This window comes from Sesamum indicum, linkage group LG1, assembly GCF_000512975.1.
Source record: "Sesamum indicum cultivar Zhongzhi No. 13 linkage group LG1, S_indicum_v1.0, whole genome shotgun sequence".
Taxonomy (NCBI): Eukaryota; Viridiplantae; Streptophyta; class Magnoliopsida; order Lamiales; family Pedaliaceae; genus Sesamum; species Sesamum indicum.
The window spans coordinates 1,694,118-1,713,145 of record NC_026145.1 but is presented as its reverse complement, the minus strand read 5'-3'; the positions used below and the strand labels follow the sequence as shown (position 1 = coordinate 1,713,145).

Genomic DNA, 19,028 nt, shown 5'->3' with positions numbered 1-19,028 from the left:
AATATAAGATTACATCAATACTAGAGCAATGAGATTATTTTCCCTTGTGTTTTTCCTGCTAAAATTTAATATCCAAAAATACAACTGAAGTATACATGTAATAAAGAATATGGGAACAAGAATCAATAATATTAACTCCAAAAAGAAGCCCTATCACATCCGAAGTAATTTAAATCTTCTAAAAAAAGACCTTAATAGTATGCTACTTCCTCGTACAAGATATGTTCTATTAGCAACGAATTTCACAGAACTATATGAATAACAATTGCTTGACACGAAAGAGATTTATTAGAAAACACACTACACCAAGAGAGAAATTGAACAGACTAGCTCAAGAAAAGAGGTCACTGATCAAATTCCCCGGTTGATCAACGGTAGCTGCCGTAGACTGGAGTGTACATGCAGCTCTCGGCATACTTCACAAGATCCTTGGGACGGGGGAGATGAGAAGCAAGACCTAGAAGGGCATAAAAAGATATTGAACATTAATTCTTCCACAACCCGAAAACTTAAAGCTCAAGAAGACTGCAAAACTTACCAAGTTCATACGCCTTTGCAGCCACATTAGCCGCAATGTGGGCTGAAATCTTTCTGATATTCGTAAATGGAGGGTATATCAGTCCTTTAGCATAGTTTTCCTCCGTCACTTGAGCTGCCAACGCTTCCGCTTAAGAAATAACAAGATTGTTAATCAGCTGCCTGAAATATTTGGATACAAACAGAGACTTGATTACTATGTGTAACTTACAGGCTGCCAAGAGCAGATCATCGTGTACGCGTATTGTACCAGACATGATCAACCCCAAACCAAATCCAGGGAATATGTAAGCATTATTTGCCTGTGAAGATGTGTTACTAACATTAGAACAGCATAATTAGAGAAGAAATCACAAAGGTCGTTTCCCAGGGAATAGATTTACCTGGCCAGGCACGAATACTTTCCCATTAAACTCTACAGGGTCGAATGGGCTCCCGCTAGCAAATATGGCACGTCCCTGCAAGTCCATTTGATGGTAACATTTAGAAACTTGACGGGAAATTAATACAAATATTAGGGCCGTACTTGCTTTGTGGGGTAATAAGTTTTCTTATTAATATGAAAACTTAGAGGAGTTCTGAATTCTCAAAAGATGATACAATCGATAACTACATGAACTGTTGGAGGAGATTGTTGCAATAGTAAGAATAGCCACTGTTGTACCTCGCTCCATGTATAAGCTTCTTCAGCAGTACACTCAGACTGCGAGGTTGGGTTTGATAGAGCAAGAATGAGAGGTTTCTGCAAACCAATCAAAGCATAATTTTTGAGATTTCTGAATATGGATTGATTTTGGTATAAGGGCTGAATAGTTGAGATAGAGAGACGTAAGAACCTCGTTGATGGATGCCATGGCCTCTATGACTTCCTTTGTAAATGTTTTTCCAACACCTGAAGTCCCTATTAGAACAGTCGGCTTTATTGCCTGAAAAATTGACAACAATTTCAGTCAGTCATCAAGGAAACATTCGACAGTACAAATTCTATGTTAAGGACATGAACTTCCCACCTTAACTGCACCTAATAGTTCCTTAACCGGTTCATGTTCGTGCGCCCAAGGCTTTTTGAAATGCTGAAGGGATTCTTTACGCGAACTCACAATCAACCCCTAATATGTCATGGTGAAAATTGAGGAATGATACTTGAAAAGGATAGGGAAATGTGTGATAATTGGAAATTGCTAGAGACGTTTATGAGAAAACGCCCATATATACCTTAGAGTCGACAAGCCAAATTTTCTTCCTAGTCTCTTCCAATGGAGCATTTGTCTATAAGCGCGAGAGAACAAAATTAATCTTGGGGCTTTCCGGGAAGCAAATTAATTTAGATATGGGAGATGAATAAGTTCTTTTACCTTTTTGGATATCTCAAGAGCAATAAGTTCAGCTATCCCAGTCCCAGCCTTCAAGAAACCAAAGTTAGAAGTAAGAAAAAGTAGATGAAGTTCATACAAAGGACACATTCTTATGTAGATGGAAACATAAGCTTTTATACATACAATTATTAGTTTTTGTTCGGACAAAGCATGCATTAATATGACCCCGTTATCAATTAAAAAGTAAAACTTCATCAACTATTTCAAACACATTTCATTTAAAAAACAACAAAATAGAACTCATTTTTTCCGTCTTAGAAATAGGAAAATAGTTTCATTTTCACTCCTGTGTTTTGCTGAAACAAGTCTTCTTAAAACAGAACCAAGTGGATGCAACCAATACGTTTACATATTATTGTTAGAGGCCATTTTGTGTGCAAAATCATTCGTTCAGGAAGGAAATTCTGCAAGAAAAATGAATTATTTGAAAATTGAACTACCTCTCCAGCACCCAAGAACAAGAAAGTATGATCTGCTAAAGTTCCACCAACTAGTTTCAAAGCTGCAACAAGCCCAGCAAGAACGACAGAGGCTGTACCCTGAGATATACAAACAATTATTAAATTCTCCCTAAAATAGAGGACAAATGAAAAGAAAAAAAACCCCGACCATTTTTACCTGGATATCGTCATTGAACACAAGATGAGTTGTGCGATATTTAGCGAGTAGCTCAAAGGCGTTGTGGTTGGCAAAATCTTCAAACTAGAGAAATCCAAGTATTTTTAAGACATCAATATTGAATACTGAATAGTTAAGAGGTGGGAAAAAAAGGTTGATTTTTCCTGATTGTAATACCTGTATCAAGACCTTCTCCCCATAATTTTGTTTAACAGCAGACATGAACTCTTCCATAAGCTCAGCATATTCCTGTAACCAATCTATAAAGATTAAAATCCAACTCCAAGCCAGCAAATAGATACAATTATAGGAACTTGGAAATTTTAAACCTTGTCTTCTCAACAGAAGAATCAGTATGAAAAAGGAAATTGTCAGACCTTTCCAGTTGCTCTATTCTGCCTCAGACCAATGTAGAATTCATCCTCCAGCAACTTCTTGTTGTTTGTGCCAACATCAATGGTTATAGGCAGGCACTGTTAACAGTATATGAATGAAAAATGCATGAATTTACAAAGTCTGAGTTACTTTAGTACTATTGGTGGTTATTCAAATTTCTTCAAGCCAGTCAGCTGAAATTTCAGATATCAGCAGGACAAGTATTATTTTCATGTGGGACGTGTCAAAGAAAATATTATGTTTTGACCCATCACGAGAAGTAATTGATTTCTAGAGCACCAGTAAATCATATAACATTCGAATAGATAGTTAATTAATGATCAGAAATAGGTCCAAGATTTGTATTTCGGAAGTGTTTCTCTTCAGAAATGTATTTAATATTGTTTCAACAAGAAACAAGGAGGAAAATAATCAGAGAGAGAGCACATCAAGAGAGCACATCAAGAGAGCACATCAAGTTATAATTATGCTTACAGCAGAGGGACGAACTCCACCAAGAGCTGTATAGAGAGAGAGCTTTCCAACAGGAATCCCCATACCCTGCAACAGTTTCAAACAACTTTTGTGAGTTAAGGTAATTGTTATATCATATTGTTAAAAGAAAATGCAAGCAAAATTAGGAGGAAATAAAATCAATTTCTAGCGAGTATGTTTACATATCAATTTTGAGTTACTAATAAGGTTTTTGTTTTACTTTTAACGTATATCTACTCGAAACACCGTCCTTTAGATGCACATGTCGAGTGTGCCTAAACTGCTAGTGTTACTCAAAAGATGCATTTCAACTTAAGAAATCAATCTAGTATACCTGGCATCCAAGATCTCCAAGCCCCAAAATACGCTCACCGTCAGTTACCACGATAACCTGGATGGATTTTTCAGGCCAGTTTTTCAACACCTCAAGAATCTTTCCCCTAAAAACAGAGATCATGTACCATCAGAGAAAAGACCTCAAACCGTAAATTCCAGAACTCAGCCCTGTTTGATAGTCTAACAAGGCAAAAAACAATAACTGAGAAGGAAGGAAGTTGGATACTTCTCTTTCAAGCTGATAAAAAGACCCTGAGGACGCCTGAAAATGCTACCATATTTCTGGCAAGCCTCACCAACTGTAGGAGTATAGACTACAGGAAGCAGTTCTTCGACGTTATCAATAAGAAGCTTGTAAAACAGCTTTTCGTTTCTCTCCTGTGAGTTTGAGAAACCATTAGCATATTATACGTGTAAGGAGACTTATGGATAACATTTCATAAAATCACCTATACCAAGAGAGTTGTAAATAAAGATAAGTTCTAGATGAATCGTAATTCAACTTGAGGAGGGATTTCTCTAACTATGGGATAACTATAGAAGTACAAAGATCTAATGCGGTAATAGAAATATTTTTTGTGAGCGTCCTTATATGTATTCTCAGAACCTTGTAGCATGCTGTATAGAAAAAGGATAAACTATATAAAAATCCCCTATGGTTTAGACGTATAGTTAAAAAATATATATATTTGTTTAAAAATTGCATTGACACTCATGCAGCTATGTTTACATTATAGATTCCTACTGACTATTAGTGTATAGGAGTGAATTTGTAATGTCAAAATACAATGTAATGTATGCAGTGTACTTTTTCAAAACCGAAAGAAAAATTTCATAACAAGCCATAATTCAGGGGGTATTAATGTGTTATCCCTACAAAAAAGAAGATGACATTGAGGCAAAAAACCATGATAATCTATGTGTATTTCTTAGTCGAATTGTTACCTGGAGATCCATCATGGCCATATACCTCTGCAATGGCACTTTATATTCACGTAGGATTTTCATCAACCTTTTTTCCTGATTGCCAAAATTCCAATACAAAAATGATAAAGCAATTGATATTGAAGCCTATCCAACCAAAACCACATGCTATGTGATCTACCTACTCACCTGGAGATCTTGAGAAAACAGAGCTGGAGGAAGAAGCCCTGTCAAGTAGTGGGCATCTCTTTCTTTGTCAGTGAAGGCGAGTCCTTTGTTATGTCGCGGATCACGCAATAAAGTATAACCACTGAACATTAGATAAAAAATAATTACAATCAGGAAGAAATGTACATAAAGAAGAATAGCCTCAAACCAGAGAACATAGCACATAGCTACCAATTCGTTCATATGGTGAACAAATTTATACATGTAAAGATTCAAAAAACTGTATTTTCTAATCCAACTAGAGCAAATAAACAGAAGCCCCAAGACTACTTTGCACAACTAGAAGAGAAGTATTATAATCAATCATTTATCTTACACTTAGCATCAGCAAAATAACATAACTAAGATTAATTAACATTAAGAAAAATGGGAAACAAACAAACAACCATCTATTTATATTGAACTGCGGTATCAAATCATCAGTATATTTTCATTGAGAATATGTATAAATAAATATGTTTTCACTTTAATTTCAACCGAAAACTGGAAATGTAAACATAAAAAAACAGGCCAGATTATGCCGTGAAACCAACTTGAACATTATCAAAAAAGCTTTTGAATAATTGAGCTTTGGAATAGTTAGATCACCTAGCAACAGAAACAGTCCACGGGGTGATGGCCTGATCCTCAGAGGCTCTATCCTCACCATACACATCCTCAACACCACCCCCAACTCCAGCTTTATCCTCTAAGTCAAGAACTGATTCACCATTCATTTCCTTGAATGTACTCTCCATCACTACCCTTATCTTTCTCTCTCTTCTTCCGTACAATCCCACCACTCCAATAGCTTGTCTCTGCCAATGAAACAAACTGAAACAAGAAACAAGAAAAATAACAACAGCCCACAAACAAACAACCCTCAGAAACACACTCACAGGCACACTTGTTTCTCTTTTCTTTCCCTTTGATAACTTAAAATGGGAAATAAAAATTAACAACAGCCCACAAAAGAATAAAGAGTAGGTGTCTCTTTATTTTCTTCTTGATTGGTGTCAAATAACTCGAAAGACCCACCTTTTATAGCCAATAAACGATCAGTTTTACGTTGTCAAATCTTTGAATAAAGAATGCACTTTTTCCTCGATTTGGAAACTGGAAAGAGTTGAAGGAGGAGTGTCTTATATGAATGGCGTGTGTGAAACTGAAAAATTCTCGTTCAAGAAAGTAAGGAAATTACAGAGGGTTTGGAGCGTTACCAAGATATTGGCACGTTTGAACGCCAACATAATGAAACCTATACTTGTAGACAACGGTAATGCGTGTATTGGATGATTGCACAATAGAGAGAGAATTTCCGCGTTTTGATGAGAGAGAGAGAGAGAGAGAGAGGGAGGGAGAGCTGAGAAGGAGGTAGTTGGCTTGGAGGTTGAAGGTCCGTTTCTTGCATTGCCATTTTCTATCTCTTTTACTTATGTTATCTTTGGCTTTCTTTTCTTTTCTTTTTCCCAAAGTATTATTTTTCCGAAAAAGTAAAAATAAGTCTATTTTAAAAAGGCTTTAATATGCTTAATATTGTATTTTTTTATTAATACATTAGTCATCGTTGCACGCAATACTTTTACACTTATCATATATATACAACATAAATTTTAAAAATAAAAATTAATATATGATTAAAACCGGAGCAAGTAATTAATATGGATAAAAATAAAGTGTAAATATAACAGTATATTAGCGGTTGAAACACGACGTGGATTATTTAAAATAAATAAGTAATAAATATTTTTATAAATTTTTAATGATGTAATTAATATTTTAAATTTTGATATTACAGTGTCAGAAACTGCCGACTATGAGTAAGAAATGACGTTTTCTATATTAGTACATTTGACAAATAAAAATTAAATAGATTGTGTGTCCTAAAATATTTAAGTAATATTTTTTAAAGTTAATTATACTTAAATCCCTTCTAGAAATACGAAATTTCATTTTTTCCTAAAAAAGTTCTAAAATTACACACCCTAAAAAAATTTACCGTTTATACCAAACTCCCTTTATTAGGCTTTGAATGAAAAATGCTAATGTTAAAAAAAATTACATTAATTTTTAATTTTATTCCTTATTTAACATTCTCAAGTAATAATTTTGTACTTATAAGGAAAAAAATATAGTAATGGTAACCTTATTCCATATATATATATATATATATATTTATATTACATTTATCCCTCGATATATATATATGAAACTAATAAATAAATTATAAAATTAGAATTTTACATAAAAAATAAATTAATATCATTATTTTCAATCCAAACCCTAATGAAGAGGGTCGGTCATGTATAAACGAATAATTTTAAAAAAGAATGTAAATAATTTAAATTTTTTGGAAAAAAGAATTATAATTTCGTATTTTGAAATTAGGTTTAAATGTATTAACCCTATTTTTTATTATTCTCAGACAAATAAAAAATGTAACCAAGTGAGTGCATTTTAGTAATAAAATAATTAAAATTATGTGTTTATGTTGGTAATAACTAGGGTAAATTACAACTATTTTATCTTAGATTTATCATAATCACGAATATTCTTTATTGTTTAAAAAATTACAAATATCCATAATGTTTGACAAAAGTATATAATTCTTGGTATGAAATTGTCAATATTGCCCAAATTATATTTTTTTTTTAAATTAAAAACTTGTAAAAAAAAATCAAACAGGGTAGATGAAAAAGTTTTAAAAAAATACTTAGTCTATAAAAAACTAAAATGTAAATAAAACAATCATAATTTTTAATCTATAAAGGCATTTTGGTCAGTTCACCACAAAAAAGATATGGAAACTCAACGGATCGAACTAATTGTTAGACGATCGTTAAAATTAAAGAGTATTAAAAAAAATTATACAACAAAAAAGTATTCATAATTATGACAAATTTAAAGAAAAATAGTGTTAATTTACCCTAATAACTAATAGGAATTGAATTTTGTAACCGCATTAGGCATTAGCAGTGGTTGGTGGATTGCAACTACATTTGACTCGCATTTTCTTCCCGCCGCGTCTACTACCTAACCTAATACCCTTCTCTTTCAAACTACGTATGTTGGAATACCAAAGCAACATTTGGACCCATCAATTTGAATTCAACATACTAAATTTAAAAAATATAAATTTAAATGACTTTATATGAGAAAATTTTGAAATTTATCAGTATTTAATAAAAAAATTATATGATAATATGAATTTGAAATACCATCGATCTAAATACAATATAATTAATTCAAATTTTGGCACGCACTTAGGTGTTTTTTATTTTTTAATTTTACTGTAAATAAATTATAATATCTCATATCGATATATTGAGCAATACATCAATTCAATCAATATGAGTAACACCAATAAAAAAAATTTATAATAACTCGTATGAGGTGAGATAAACGTATACATTAAAAAAAACAAAGACCCACTTGATGGGCTTCAGATTCTTTCCAAATGAAGTCATTTGATCCATTCTCTAAATCATTCTGTCAAATCCAAATACACAGGACTTTTCATAAGAAAACTATGCAAATTTTCGCCTGAACATGGTATAGTTACACTCCATTTTATGAGGTTTGGTGTAATTATACGCAGGCTCCCTGTGGTTTGAAAAATTACATATAGCACTTTTAAGGTTTGTTTCTGTCTAACAAATAAATCAACACATTAGTCAAAATTCATCGAATCTGATGATATGAACGAAAAATCGGATAAAAATTCATCGACTGACTTATTGTTGATTTATTGCAGGTAAAAAGTAAATCTTTTTACTCCAAAATTACCCTTATACATCTTTACGCATTAATGCATGTGAGAATGTATTATCATAGTTATAAAGATAGTTTAGTCAGAAAAGATTCGTTTGATTTGCAATAAGTCGTTAATAAGTTAACCGAGGAAAAATATTGATTTCTATTCAGTTTTTTTATTAATATTAACAAATTCAGTGATTTTGACTAACATATTAACTTATTTGTTAGAGGAAAACAAATCTTATGAATACTAAATATAGTTTTTTAAATTACAAGAAATTTACGTCTAGTTACAGAAGTGAAGAGAGTTTAATTATCCCCAAACATTTATTTAATTAAGTAGCTGGCCCTAAAAGTGGTTGGATACTTGAATGTAAGTATGGTACTTTGGTAGAGTTCTCAGGCAGAATCTTGTGATGGTCAGGAAACCACGTTTTTATAGTCTCTGTGAATGAGTTGTCATTTGGTGGGCAAAGCTACAGTAGCAATTACTGATGTATGCATGCCCATGGTCCCTGGTACTTTTATTCCTCCTTACTTTCCCCCTTTTGCACTTTCTCCCACTGGACCCCACCTTTTAAATAATTTATTATAAAAAAATCTTTGTCATTATAATAATGATTTTTTTTATGTGTTTTGATTTCATGGTTTATTCCAAAAAATTCAAATTTTAATAAATATATTTTAGTGACAAGTTTTTCTTTATATATATATATATATATATACATAAATAAATATATTAATACGTTAAGTGCACTGTATATATACTAATAATACTTTCAAAAATTACATGTATAAAATTATAAGCAATTTATGTAGGCATCGATTTGAGAACGCCGATTCCGTTTCTATGTACCAATCATGTATTTGATGTGTATAAAAGTATTTAAAATTTATAAATAATTAATATTCTTATTGATAAGTTCGTTATCAATTATGGGATAATGCCATAGTGGTTCAAGGAAGTTGAAGGGAATAAATGAGTTAAAGGATAAATTTGAATATTTAAAAATTGGTATGACAACAGAGTTTTCATTAATAATAATATAAATTTATTGCCCAATATTCTTTTAAATATTTAAAAGTTGGCATGATAACAGAGTTTTTTTTTATAATAACTAGTTGTGGTACGTTGTTCCTACGTGCATATAATAAATAATTTTTTAAAATTTAAAATATATTATAAATAAGAGTAAGATACATAAACCAATACATTACATTAATAAAAATGAAAAAAAAATAATAATTTATCAATGAATGTAAAATTTGAAAAGCTAAATAAGTTACTTATTTTATTATGAAGAGTATTTTTTATTTCATAAAAAATTAGTGCGGCGATGCCGTTGATTATCATTTATGAACGTGGACGGACTTTTTTTTTTTTTTATATTAGTATAAATATAGATTATTGACCAAGTTTTGTTTTAAGTGTAATTAGACAAATGATATTGTCACCACAATTGAGTTTCAAAATTGGTTTTGAGAGTTTCAAGTATGGAGTCAAACTCAACAGTTGCTTGTCCGAATCTAAAATGTGTAGTACTAAGGATTAAATCTATTTTAGGAATACTCAAAAAATGCTTAGGTAAGTCGAAAAATGCGTCGGGAAGGTCCTGATTATAGCTTTCAGTATTAAAATCAGTAAAATCGTAAAAGAAAAAATGTTTAGAAGAGGGATTGTACCGATTGCATTGAATATTACTAGTTATATACATTTTTGAATTGTACGATTACATGTAAAACATTAATCCATAAATGATTATGAGGTCATCATGAGTTTGTTTACATTCGGGCTCAAGTCGGTTCGAGACCAGATCAATACGATCTGAATAAAATGAGTATATTTTTTTTGTTATTAAAAAAATTAGGGATATTAATATAATTTCAAGGTACCATTATGTAGCTCCCACGTCATTAGCATAAACATGCTAAGAAAATATTCACTAAAATCGGTCGAATCAAGCGCATTATTATTTTGAAAAAATAAAATAAAATATTTTGTCCATTTAATTTTATTTTTAGCATTAACAGTCAATCCTCACAGGCTTAAATTAATTAAGAAATTAAAAGTGAAAAATGCACAACTACGTTGATTCCTGAGAGATGGGTCAATAGAACTGTGGTGGAGCTCATAAATCATGACCCAAAATGCGCATTCTCATCCCGACTTTGGACTTGGAAAATTTCAAAATTAGACTTTCACCTCATCTCTAAAATTTCAAAATCATGACCCTTCAAAATTAATCTCACTACCCATTCCATCACTATTTTACTATGTAAAATATTTTTCCTTTTGTTTTATTATAACAACGCGTCTCATTCATATTAAATTTTATTTTTTAAATTTAGGTATCTACATTATATAAATGTTAAGCAATTGCAATAATTATAAATTATAAATTAATTTAAATATAATAATTATTATAATTAACTAAAATATATATTTAAATTATAATTTATAAAATATTTAATTAATAAAATTAAGTTAATTAAATAAAAAATAAAAAAATATCGTCACTCCCACACGGAATGGCGACGACGACAACCTCACCTTCTTTTCCCTCACAATGGCAACAACATCTCCCAGACCGCTGTCGCCCTTCTTTCTTTATCTGGACAGCGAGGGCGTGGGAGAGGGTGGAGGCAGTAGGGGGTGGTGCGGGTTGCTAGGCTAGGGGGGGGGTGGGAGCGGGGGTTACTTTTATTTAAATAATTTTTTTATAATATATATTTTTAATGAATAAAATATGAACTTTTAATTTTTTTTTTTTATAAATTTAAGATCCAACGGTAAGATAAATTAATTAGATCTGATAGCTCTGATTTAAGCTTCAATGGTTAATAAAATTAGAAATAATATATATTAAGTAAGGATATAAAAGTAATTTATAATAAAGTTAACGCAATTAGTTAAATTTAACGGAGATGGACAATTGAGCTACATTTAAAAGAATAGAAAAGGTCTTTTTGCTTATTTATAAAGTAGAATGAGTTTTTTGCGGAGTTTTTGAAACACGTGGAAGTTTTATGCATTTTTGCCAATATTAAATCGTGTGTTGATTTAAGACTAATAATTTATTATTACCTTGTTATTATTATTGAGAATTACATTTATATACTATAAATTATAAATAACAAATTTAAATAAAGTAAGATATTTACCCACACGTCATATAAATATAATTTTCTTTTTGGTGTACAACGACAATATATTAAATATTTAATTATTTTATGTAAAAATAATAATAAAATAAGAAGATGAAACCTGAAATTGTAAAATTAATGTAATAACTACCGATAATCTTGTGTTATTATTATTATTTTAAGTGAAAGCGATAATTATTATTTTTTTAAATAAAATCAATCGTAGTCATCAATAAATATTTATATCTAAACAATAATTGATAATTATAATTTTAAAGTATAATAACATCACATATATTTGTAGAGTTTGAATTCATACTAAATCCGTTTTGGGCATGTGATTGGGCTCCACTAGTTTGGGCTGGGTTGGAGCCCATTGGGCTACTGTAGCCCAAACGCGGAAAATGGAATCAATTTCCATCCAATTCCTAAATATGTGTGTGATTTTGAATGTTTATTTATTATATATGTATTTGAATTTAAATTTTAACTTTCTCCCACATTCTTATGTTGGGAAAAAAATTTGTGATATGAAATCCACACTAAGCAAAAAAGGATAATTTGTATTTTGGAGTTACAAATAACTAAGTATAAGTATTTCACAACCGATAATTTCACTTTAAAATTGAAAATCTACGTAAAATTTTATTTAAAACGTTTCAAATAATTACGTGAATTAGCTATTTGTCATTTAAAATATAATTTTTTTTTGTTCATTTCTTCTACAAAATGTTGTAGGTAGTACGAAGGGATAATTACACTCCATTTCTTTGAGGTTTATACCTAAATCCTCTATAGTTCGAAAAGTTACGTCTAATACCTTTAAAGTTTGCTTATATTTAAAAAATAAGTTACTTCATTAGTTCAAATTCATTGAATTTGTCAATATTAATAAAAAAATATAAAAAACAATCCCATATTACCCCAGTTGACTTATTACTGATTTATTTCAGGTCAAATAAATATTTTTATAACCAAATTACCCTCATACGTCTTTATGCATTAATGCATATATTTTCATCATTATAAGGGCAATTTAGTCAAAAAAATATATATTTAACCTGCAATAATTATTTATTGAACTTTGTGAGATGACAGTTGAAGTAGGATAGGACGTGCTTCTTATAAAATAGAATGTATAGTTGAATTGATCTAAATGCGACTTTACATGCAATAATTATTTTATATTGATTATAAATGAGGAGTTAGATTAATTTATAAATTTTAATATTTTATTTATTTTTCTAATGAATCAATATATGTATGGATGGAGTGGTAAGTGAATAATGCAATTAAACTATTAATATAACAAAGAGTTTTCATAAAATTTCCCTAAACGTCAACTCTAAAAACACCACACTTTTACAGTACACACTGACACAAATTAAATAGACCTCCTTTTGGTGCTTTGAACAAAAGCCGTAAGGCCTCTAACAGTTCGGGCAGGCGCTCAAAATAGCTACACTTTGATCACTTTTTTCCTTTCACGAACGCACACAAATGCCATCTCTCTCTCTCTCTCTCTGTGAAAATCGTTTTTCGCAGAATTGAGGCTCTCAGCAGCATATACGACTGTCAAAATGAATCTTAGGCCGAGGCAGAGACAACCCTTTTCCGGGTTCACTAAAGCCGAGGTCTCCTTTACATTCTTTTCAATTTTTGAATGCTAAAACTTTTATCATTCAATGCATCCCAATGAGTGCTGGTTAGTCGTCTTGTAATCCAGTTTTCATGAGTTTCTAGGTGTCGTTCTGCTTTTATTTTTCCTGGGTTTTTGCTGAATTCCGCTGATACGTGTCTTTTAAGTGACTTGGTTTTCAATGGGTACGTGTATGGGTGAAGAGACTGTCGGGATTTGTATTCACAGTGAATCTTGAGTGTTGGGAGCCTTTTTGCTGTTTTCGTTGTGGATTTCTTGAGAAGGGTTTCAATTGTTGGACTATTTGGTGGTTCTTGATGTTTATGGGTGGTGCTTAAGAGAAGTTGATGAGAAATATTTGTTTCAATTACGTGATAAGAAGGTTTTACATTATTGTTTGACGGTGGTTTGATTGATTTTGAAATAGATGTTATTATTGTACTTGAACAACTTTTGTTTGTCAGTGGTGGACAAGTGTTCATTATGCAACTGAAATGCTGCATGGTGGATTGAACTTAAACAGGCAAGAAATTTAGGTGTTGCATTGTATATGTTATATTTCCTTGGAGGTGATGTGGTAGTGGTAATAGTGTTTATAAATATTTTGGAGAGTTGAGTTAGTCGACCAGTGAATGCATCGACGCTGGAGTTCAAAATAGAACATTCTTACAATTTAATGCATCTAAGAATTTTTTATCCTTGAATTTATTTTCATAGGAAATTCTTGAATTGCAGAAGAAACTTAAGACAGTTGTTTGAGAAACTTATCTGATGTCATCAATGAAGCAGGTTGAGAAAATGGAGCAATTAATTATGGAGTCTAATGAACAAGCTCTAGACGAGGATTTCTTTAAGAGACTGGCAAGAGTTTTCAAGTGAGCTTCTCATGTGCAATAACTATCAAGTGCTTTCTTAAAATTTGTCTGCTTTATTGTGGACTTACTTCATTTATTTGGTTTGCAGTCGTTCCAGTAATCGAGCTGGAAAACCTATTTTGAAGTGGACTGAGGTGTTATCTTCTGCTTTTTTTTTTTTTGCTACAATTTGCAACTGGATTGTTTAGTCTTAGCTGATTGTTTTGAATACATGTGTTACTCCTTTACTTTAGATCCAAAGTTGGTTTCAGAAGGAGCAACAAAAACGGCCAGAACAGACTTCATTGGATGCAGCCGAGATATTTCCTGTTGTCCCAGAAGCTCTTACCCAGAATAAAACAACTGAAAATCTAAAAATGCCTGAAGGTGCTTTTAGTTAATTGGCTCTTTCTCTCTAGTTGCATGCTGGGAGTCATTCATCTACTTGTATTCTCTGTATGTGAGGTTGGGATTCCTCAGCAAATTGCATCATCAGTTACTGATATGTTCTCTACTTCGGAGTGTATCTTGCGTTTTCTTTTTGAACTAGGGCAATCTGCTTCTGAAGTTTTTTCATTTGTTTCCTTGCTGTTCATCATGCTTATTTATTTCGTTGTGTCTATAGTTGTCGACAGGAGTTGTGTATATGATCTTCCTTCCGGCTAATATTATTTTTATGCTTATTCATGAAAAAAGATTATTGGGATTCTGGTGCATAAAGTGCAATTAACAAACTCATGAAAATGACTAGCTTGGTTCAATGGCAGGAGAAAAGGGTCAAGATATATCCAGGTTGGAGTTTGAAGCTAGGTCATCGAAAGATGGGGCATGGTAAGACAATTGTATCTAGCAAAACATATAAATGCGGTGGTACTATCAGTCACACTGCTTAATTCGGTCCATTAATGCTGTATTCTTTGTATGTCATATCGGTTTCTAAGTGATGCATTTACATTTATTCAATATTCCTCCATGTTATTCTCCGATTATTGTGATTATTAATTACATAATGCTGTGATTAGATTTTTGAGTAATTTATCAACCAAGCTTATTCAATGAATGAGTACTTACATTTCAACCTAGTGCCATCACTGTTGTAGAACAGTTAATGAACAGATAAACAAAAAATAGAATCTTTTCCCTGTTTACTGTTTTTAGCATTACAGCTACGTAGCCACTCTCTCTCTCTTAAACAGCTAGCAGGAATTGATTTACATCCAACTCTTAAATACACTTTCCTCTCTTTCGCTGTCATTTCATGCTCAATGTGCCGTAGTACACATTTAAACCAACATTTTGGCATGATGATATAGTCCACTAGTAATACCCACGACAAGCTCACTCTTCCGGCTTTCCATTTACTTGGATTGATAGGGAGTAAGAACACGAGAACCAAGCCCAGGGATTAGTTTCGGAACAAAACCTCACTGAATGATCCTGTACTGGAGGTTTGAACTTGTCCAAACTCTCTCTTTTGTCCCGATGAAGCAATCATGGTTCTACTATTGCTGAAATGTAACACAAAGCAAAGAGTTAAACCTGACTTTATCAAGCATTATTTTCTGTTTTTGCCAAGCACACCCATGTAATCACTATCTATTTAATTTTATCTCTTTCACATTTTATGTTGTTTTACAGGTATGACGTTGATACATTTCTGTCCCACAGATTTCTGCGTTCTGGAGATATTGTGAGTAGTTATATTTTGTTTCTTGAGTTGATTATGATGTCAATATCAGTCATTAATTCTTTAGATGGTCGCCAGACAGTATGATTATGATGTGAATGGCAGGAACTCTTAAATGATAGTCATGAAGCAACGATACTGTATTATTCTATTTGTGTGTTAATTGAGAAAAATACTGATCCTCAAGAAACGCAGAGAAATATGTGGTTTATCAATGAATTTAGTATTGATATATAGTAGCTGATTGCAGGAAGTTTATGTAAGATATGTCGGGTTTGGAGCGGAGGAAGATGAATGGGTTAATGTGAGAAACGACGTGAGGGAACGGTCTGTTGCTTTCGAGCATTCAGAATGCCAGAAGGTGAAGGCTGGGGATCTAGTAGTGTGCTTCCAGGTACCATTTTTTTCTCACCAAACAGTATGTATAGATACATATAGACATATATACATTGGTGATTTTCATGCTAGTATTTTCTATCAGAAGTCATCATATAGAACCATACTAGAAGACATAAAGGGAATATAGAATAAATGCTGAGAACATAGTGCAAGTTTTCCCTTATTCATTATAAAAACCTGCAATTGCTCAAAGTTAGTATAATTATTTATAACACCCTTCACCTTTTTGAAATTGCAAAAACCTCTTATTTAAGTTTCCTTGTTAAAAAGAATCTTATAGTTACTTTTTTTGGGGGGATTAGATACAGAAGTATAACACCCTGTCCGGAAAGGACTTTGGTGGTTTATAAATATTGTAAAGTTGGAGGTAGGTGTTGTTAATTTCAAAGGGGAAAGCTACTGCCAGTACTTATACCACTATCAGGGGTGGTCACTGTAATCAATGCTTTTAAACATGCAACAGTAAACTACAAGTATGGGCTAGTTCAACGAACCTTAGCTATGAGGGATTGCTAAGTTGAAGGCACGAAGGAGTGTTGAAAATCAGTTTGCACATATGATGACATGCTGTCCTCCGATCTCTAGTATACTTGCAAATTTGGATCTCCTCTACTGTTGAGGGAATCATGTGTTCGTCTAGACTGCATATTCACATAATTTTTTGTGATCAGGAAAGACAAGATCAAGCAAGATACTACGATGCGCATGTCATAGATATCCAAAGGAGATTGCATGACATAAGAGGCTGCAGATGTCTTTTCTTGATCAGATACGATCATGATAATGCACAGGTGAATACTTCTTTCCTTCAATTATAAAGCTCTCCAATCTCAGCTGTGTTGTCTGCCGTAATTTTTCATTGTCATAGGAGAGAGTGCCTTTGAGGCGATTATGCTGCCGGCCAAACATGTTAGCGCAGTTGGAGAATAATTAGCGTACAGAATATGAGCTTCTGATGCACATAATAGGGCCTTGGGGGGATGCCGAGATCATCTTGTGCCTTCGACCTCTTAAGTTTTCGTTTTCCTTTTAATTATATAGCCAGTAATCATTTGCTGCTGTGTGCACTGGTAAGCGATTGCTTAGAACTGATCTTTCTGGAGAAACTGCACCTGAGAGCATCCTTGTGAATGATGATTGATATTTATAGTAGATTATATTAAGTTATTGTGTCCATTTGTTGAGTGAATATTTTGCATGCATTATTAAATCGTTGTGGATGTCAAAACTAAGTACGGTGGCTCAATTGGTAAGGACGAATTTGCTTTTTATTGGAAGGTTGTATGTGTGATTCCATGTATTGATGGGAGGGGATTGGGATGGTTGTTCCAATGGCATGTCTTGTCTTTCTGGTGTTTGTCTGAACTGAACACACCCTTTTTCTCCTTTTTTAACAATAACAACTAATAATTGTTATAAAAGTAGATAAAAATCAACAAAAAGGTTATGAGTTCAAATTCCGCGCCAATTCTTTATTTACTTTTATATCAATTGTCTGCTTGTTTTAATAATATTAACTAATTATAAATTATTACTATTTATTTATTTATACTCATTATTATATGATTGATTGTTAAAATTTATAATAGGAAATGATATATATATATACATATTTAATTCTTGAAAACAACAAACAAAAAAGAACACGACAACATCTATATTAATACAAAAGGAAAAGATTATCCACACTCACAAAATAATGATTAATAATATCATTGTATTAATTTTTGTGAAGTAAAAAATATTTTTCAATTGATAAGATAATCAGCTTATTCAATTTTTTTATTTAATATAATATATTAATTTATATATTTTTTTATTTTTAATATATTAACAGCGGTAATAACGTGTCGTAAGAAATAATATTAAAAAAATGGATGCCCGTCGGTCTGCACATGCCATATAAATGAGTTTGAATTTGTGGGCAGTCAAGAATTTGTTGGTCTAATTTTCAAATAAAAAGCATTTTTCTTTAAAATCATTTATAGCTCACTAATTGGAAGCCAAACACTTTTGTGCATAGGATAAATAATTGATATGGTCAAGTTGAATAAAATGTGGGATGTGATAAATTTTAATAATCTTTGTTGCTGTCTACTCGATTTTATATTATCACACCCCAATGTCGGATAAATTTATCAAATTTTATTCAAGAACTACTAACGGAACATTATTTCTTATAACGAACTATAGATGTGGATGGATTTCAGATCCCAATAACAAATATTTTTTATTATTTTGGAAAGTTTCTTAATTGAAAATATTTCAAATATTTGAACTCTAAATTTGAATTATATTTTGTTGAACAGTAAATATTTATTTATTTATTTTTAATGACGATACATTTGGAATAAAATTTTCAAATTCATCAATTTAATGTTATCTGATAATAGGTATAATTTTTAATTGAAATAGTGTGGGTCCGATTTTTCTACTTAAATGAATTATGAGTTAATTAATGTGTAAAATATTACAAGGAGAAATTGCAATATTTGCATTATGCGTGTGTTTACATTGTAATCAAATTACTTAAATAATCTATATTTATTTTTTTAAAATATTTTTTTCTAATTAAATATATTAAAAACTATAAATTTATATATATTTTTTTAAAAAATTATGAATTTTCCAAACAATACAATCAAAGAGAAATAGAGTGTTGTTTTGATAGTTTTGTGTCG

The 19,028-nt window shown here is 31.5% G+C and overlaps 2 protein-coding genes across 5 annotated transcripts; one reads left to right on the top strand and one right to left on the bottom strand.

Moving 5' to 3' along the window:
- LOC105172655 (NADP-dependent malic enzyme-like) lies at positions 10-6,243 on the bottom strand. Of its 3 annotated transcripts, none has more exons than XM_011094216.2 (20): positions 6,089-6,243; positions 5,478-5,686; positions 4,851-4,971; positions 4,683-4,757; positions 3,964-4,115; positions 3,736-3,841; positions 3,402-3,467; positions 2,909-3,004; positions 2,709-2,780; positions 2,532-2,615; positions 2,354-2,452; positions 1,893-1,940; positions 1,753-1,806; positions 1,548-1,646; positions 1,374-1,463; positions 1,202-1,279; positions 921-995; positions 749-839; positions 539-667; positions 10-457 (listed from the first exon to the last, which is right to left on the bottom strand). In XM_011094216.2, the coding sequence occupies exons 1-20, from the start codon at positions 6,116-6,118 to the stop codon at positions 369-371; spliced, it is 1,863 nt and encodes a 620-aa protein (XP_011092518.1). In that variant the 5' UTR covers positions 6,119-6,243; the 3' UTR covers positions 10-368. The 3 variants fall into 3 exon arrangements, with proteins under 3 accessions (XP_011092518.1, XP_011092589.1, XP_011092721.1); XM_011094287.2 differs by lacking the exon at positions 6,089-6,243 and adding an exon at positions 5,907-6,081 and having other exon boundaries at positions 5,478-5,702; XM_011094419.2 differs by lacking the exon at positions 6,089-6,243 and adding an exon at positions 5,907-6,081.
- Positions 13,164-17,510, top strand: LOC105172514 (protein SAWADEE HOMEODOMAIN HOMOLOG 1). 2 transcript variants are annotated; one of them, XM_011094019.2, is made up of 9 exons: positions 13,164-13,402; positions 14,194-14,282; positions 14,371-14,416; positions 14,516-14,648; positions 15,029-15,092; positions 15,900-15,951; positions 16,199-16,342; positions 17,019-17,138; positions 17,216-17,510. In XM_011094019.2, the coding sequence occupies exons 1-9, from the start codon at positions 13,349-13,351 to the stop codon at positions 17,279-17,281; spliced, it is 768 nt and encodes a 255-aa protein (XP_011092321.1). In that variant the 5' UTR covers positions 13,164-13,348; the 3' UTR covers positions 17,282-17,510. The 2 variants fall into 2 exon arrangements, with proteins under 2 accessions (XP_011092321.1, XP_011092402.1); XM_011094100.2 differs by having other exon boundaries at positions 13,165-13,402; positions 14,197-14,282.

What these genes read in the sequence shown, in the direction of transcription:
- LOC105172655 (XM_011094216.2), bottom strand. Translation starts at nt 6,118, where the DNA reads ATGTTGGCGTTCAAACGTGCCAATATCTTG. An exon ending in GGGAGAAGGTCTTGATACAG is followed by an intron (nt 2,616 to 2,708) that starts GTATTACAATCA and finishes GGATTTCTCTAG; the next exon opens with TTTGAAGATTTTGCCAACCA. An exon ending in TGTTCAATGACGATATCCAG is followed by an intron (nt 2,453 to 2,531) that starts GTAAAAATGGTC and finishes TGTATATCTCAG; the next exon opens with GGTACAGCCTCTGTCGTTCT.
- LOC105172514 (XM_011094019.2), top strand. Translation starts at nt 13,349, where the DNA reads ATGAATCTTAGGCCGAGGCAGAGACAACCCTTTTCCGGGTTCACTAAA. An exon ending in AGACTGGCAAGAGTTTTCAA is followed by an intron (nt 14,283 to 14,370) that starts GTGAGCTTCTCA and finishes TTTGGTTTGCAG; the next exon opens with TCGTTCCAGTAATCGAGCTG. An exon ending in TCATCGAAAGATGGGGCATG is followed by an intron (nt 15,093 to 15,899) that starts GTAAGACAATTG and finishes GTTGTTTTACAG; the next exon opens with GTATGACGTTGATACATTTC.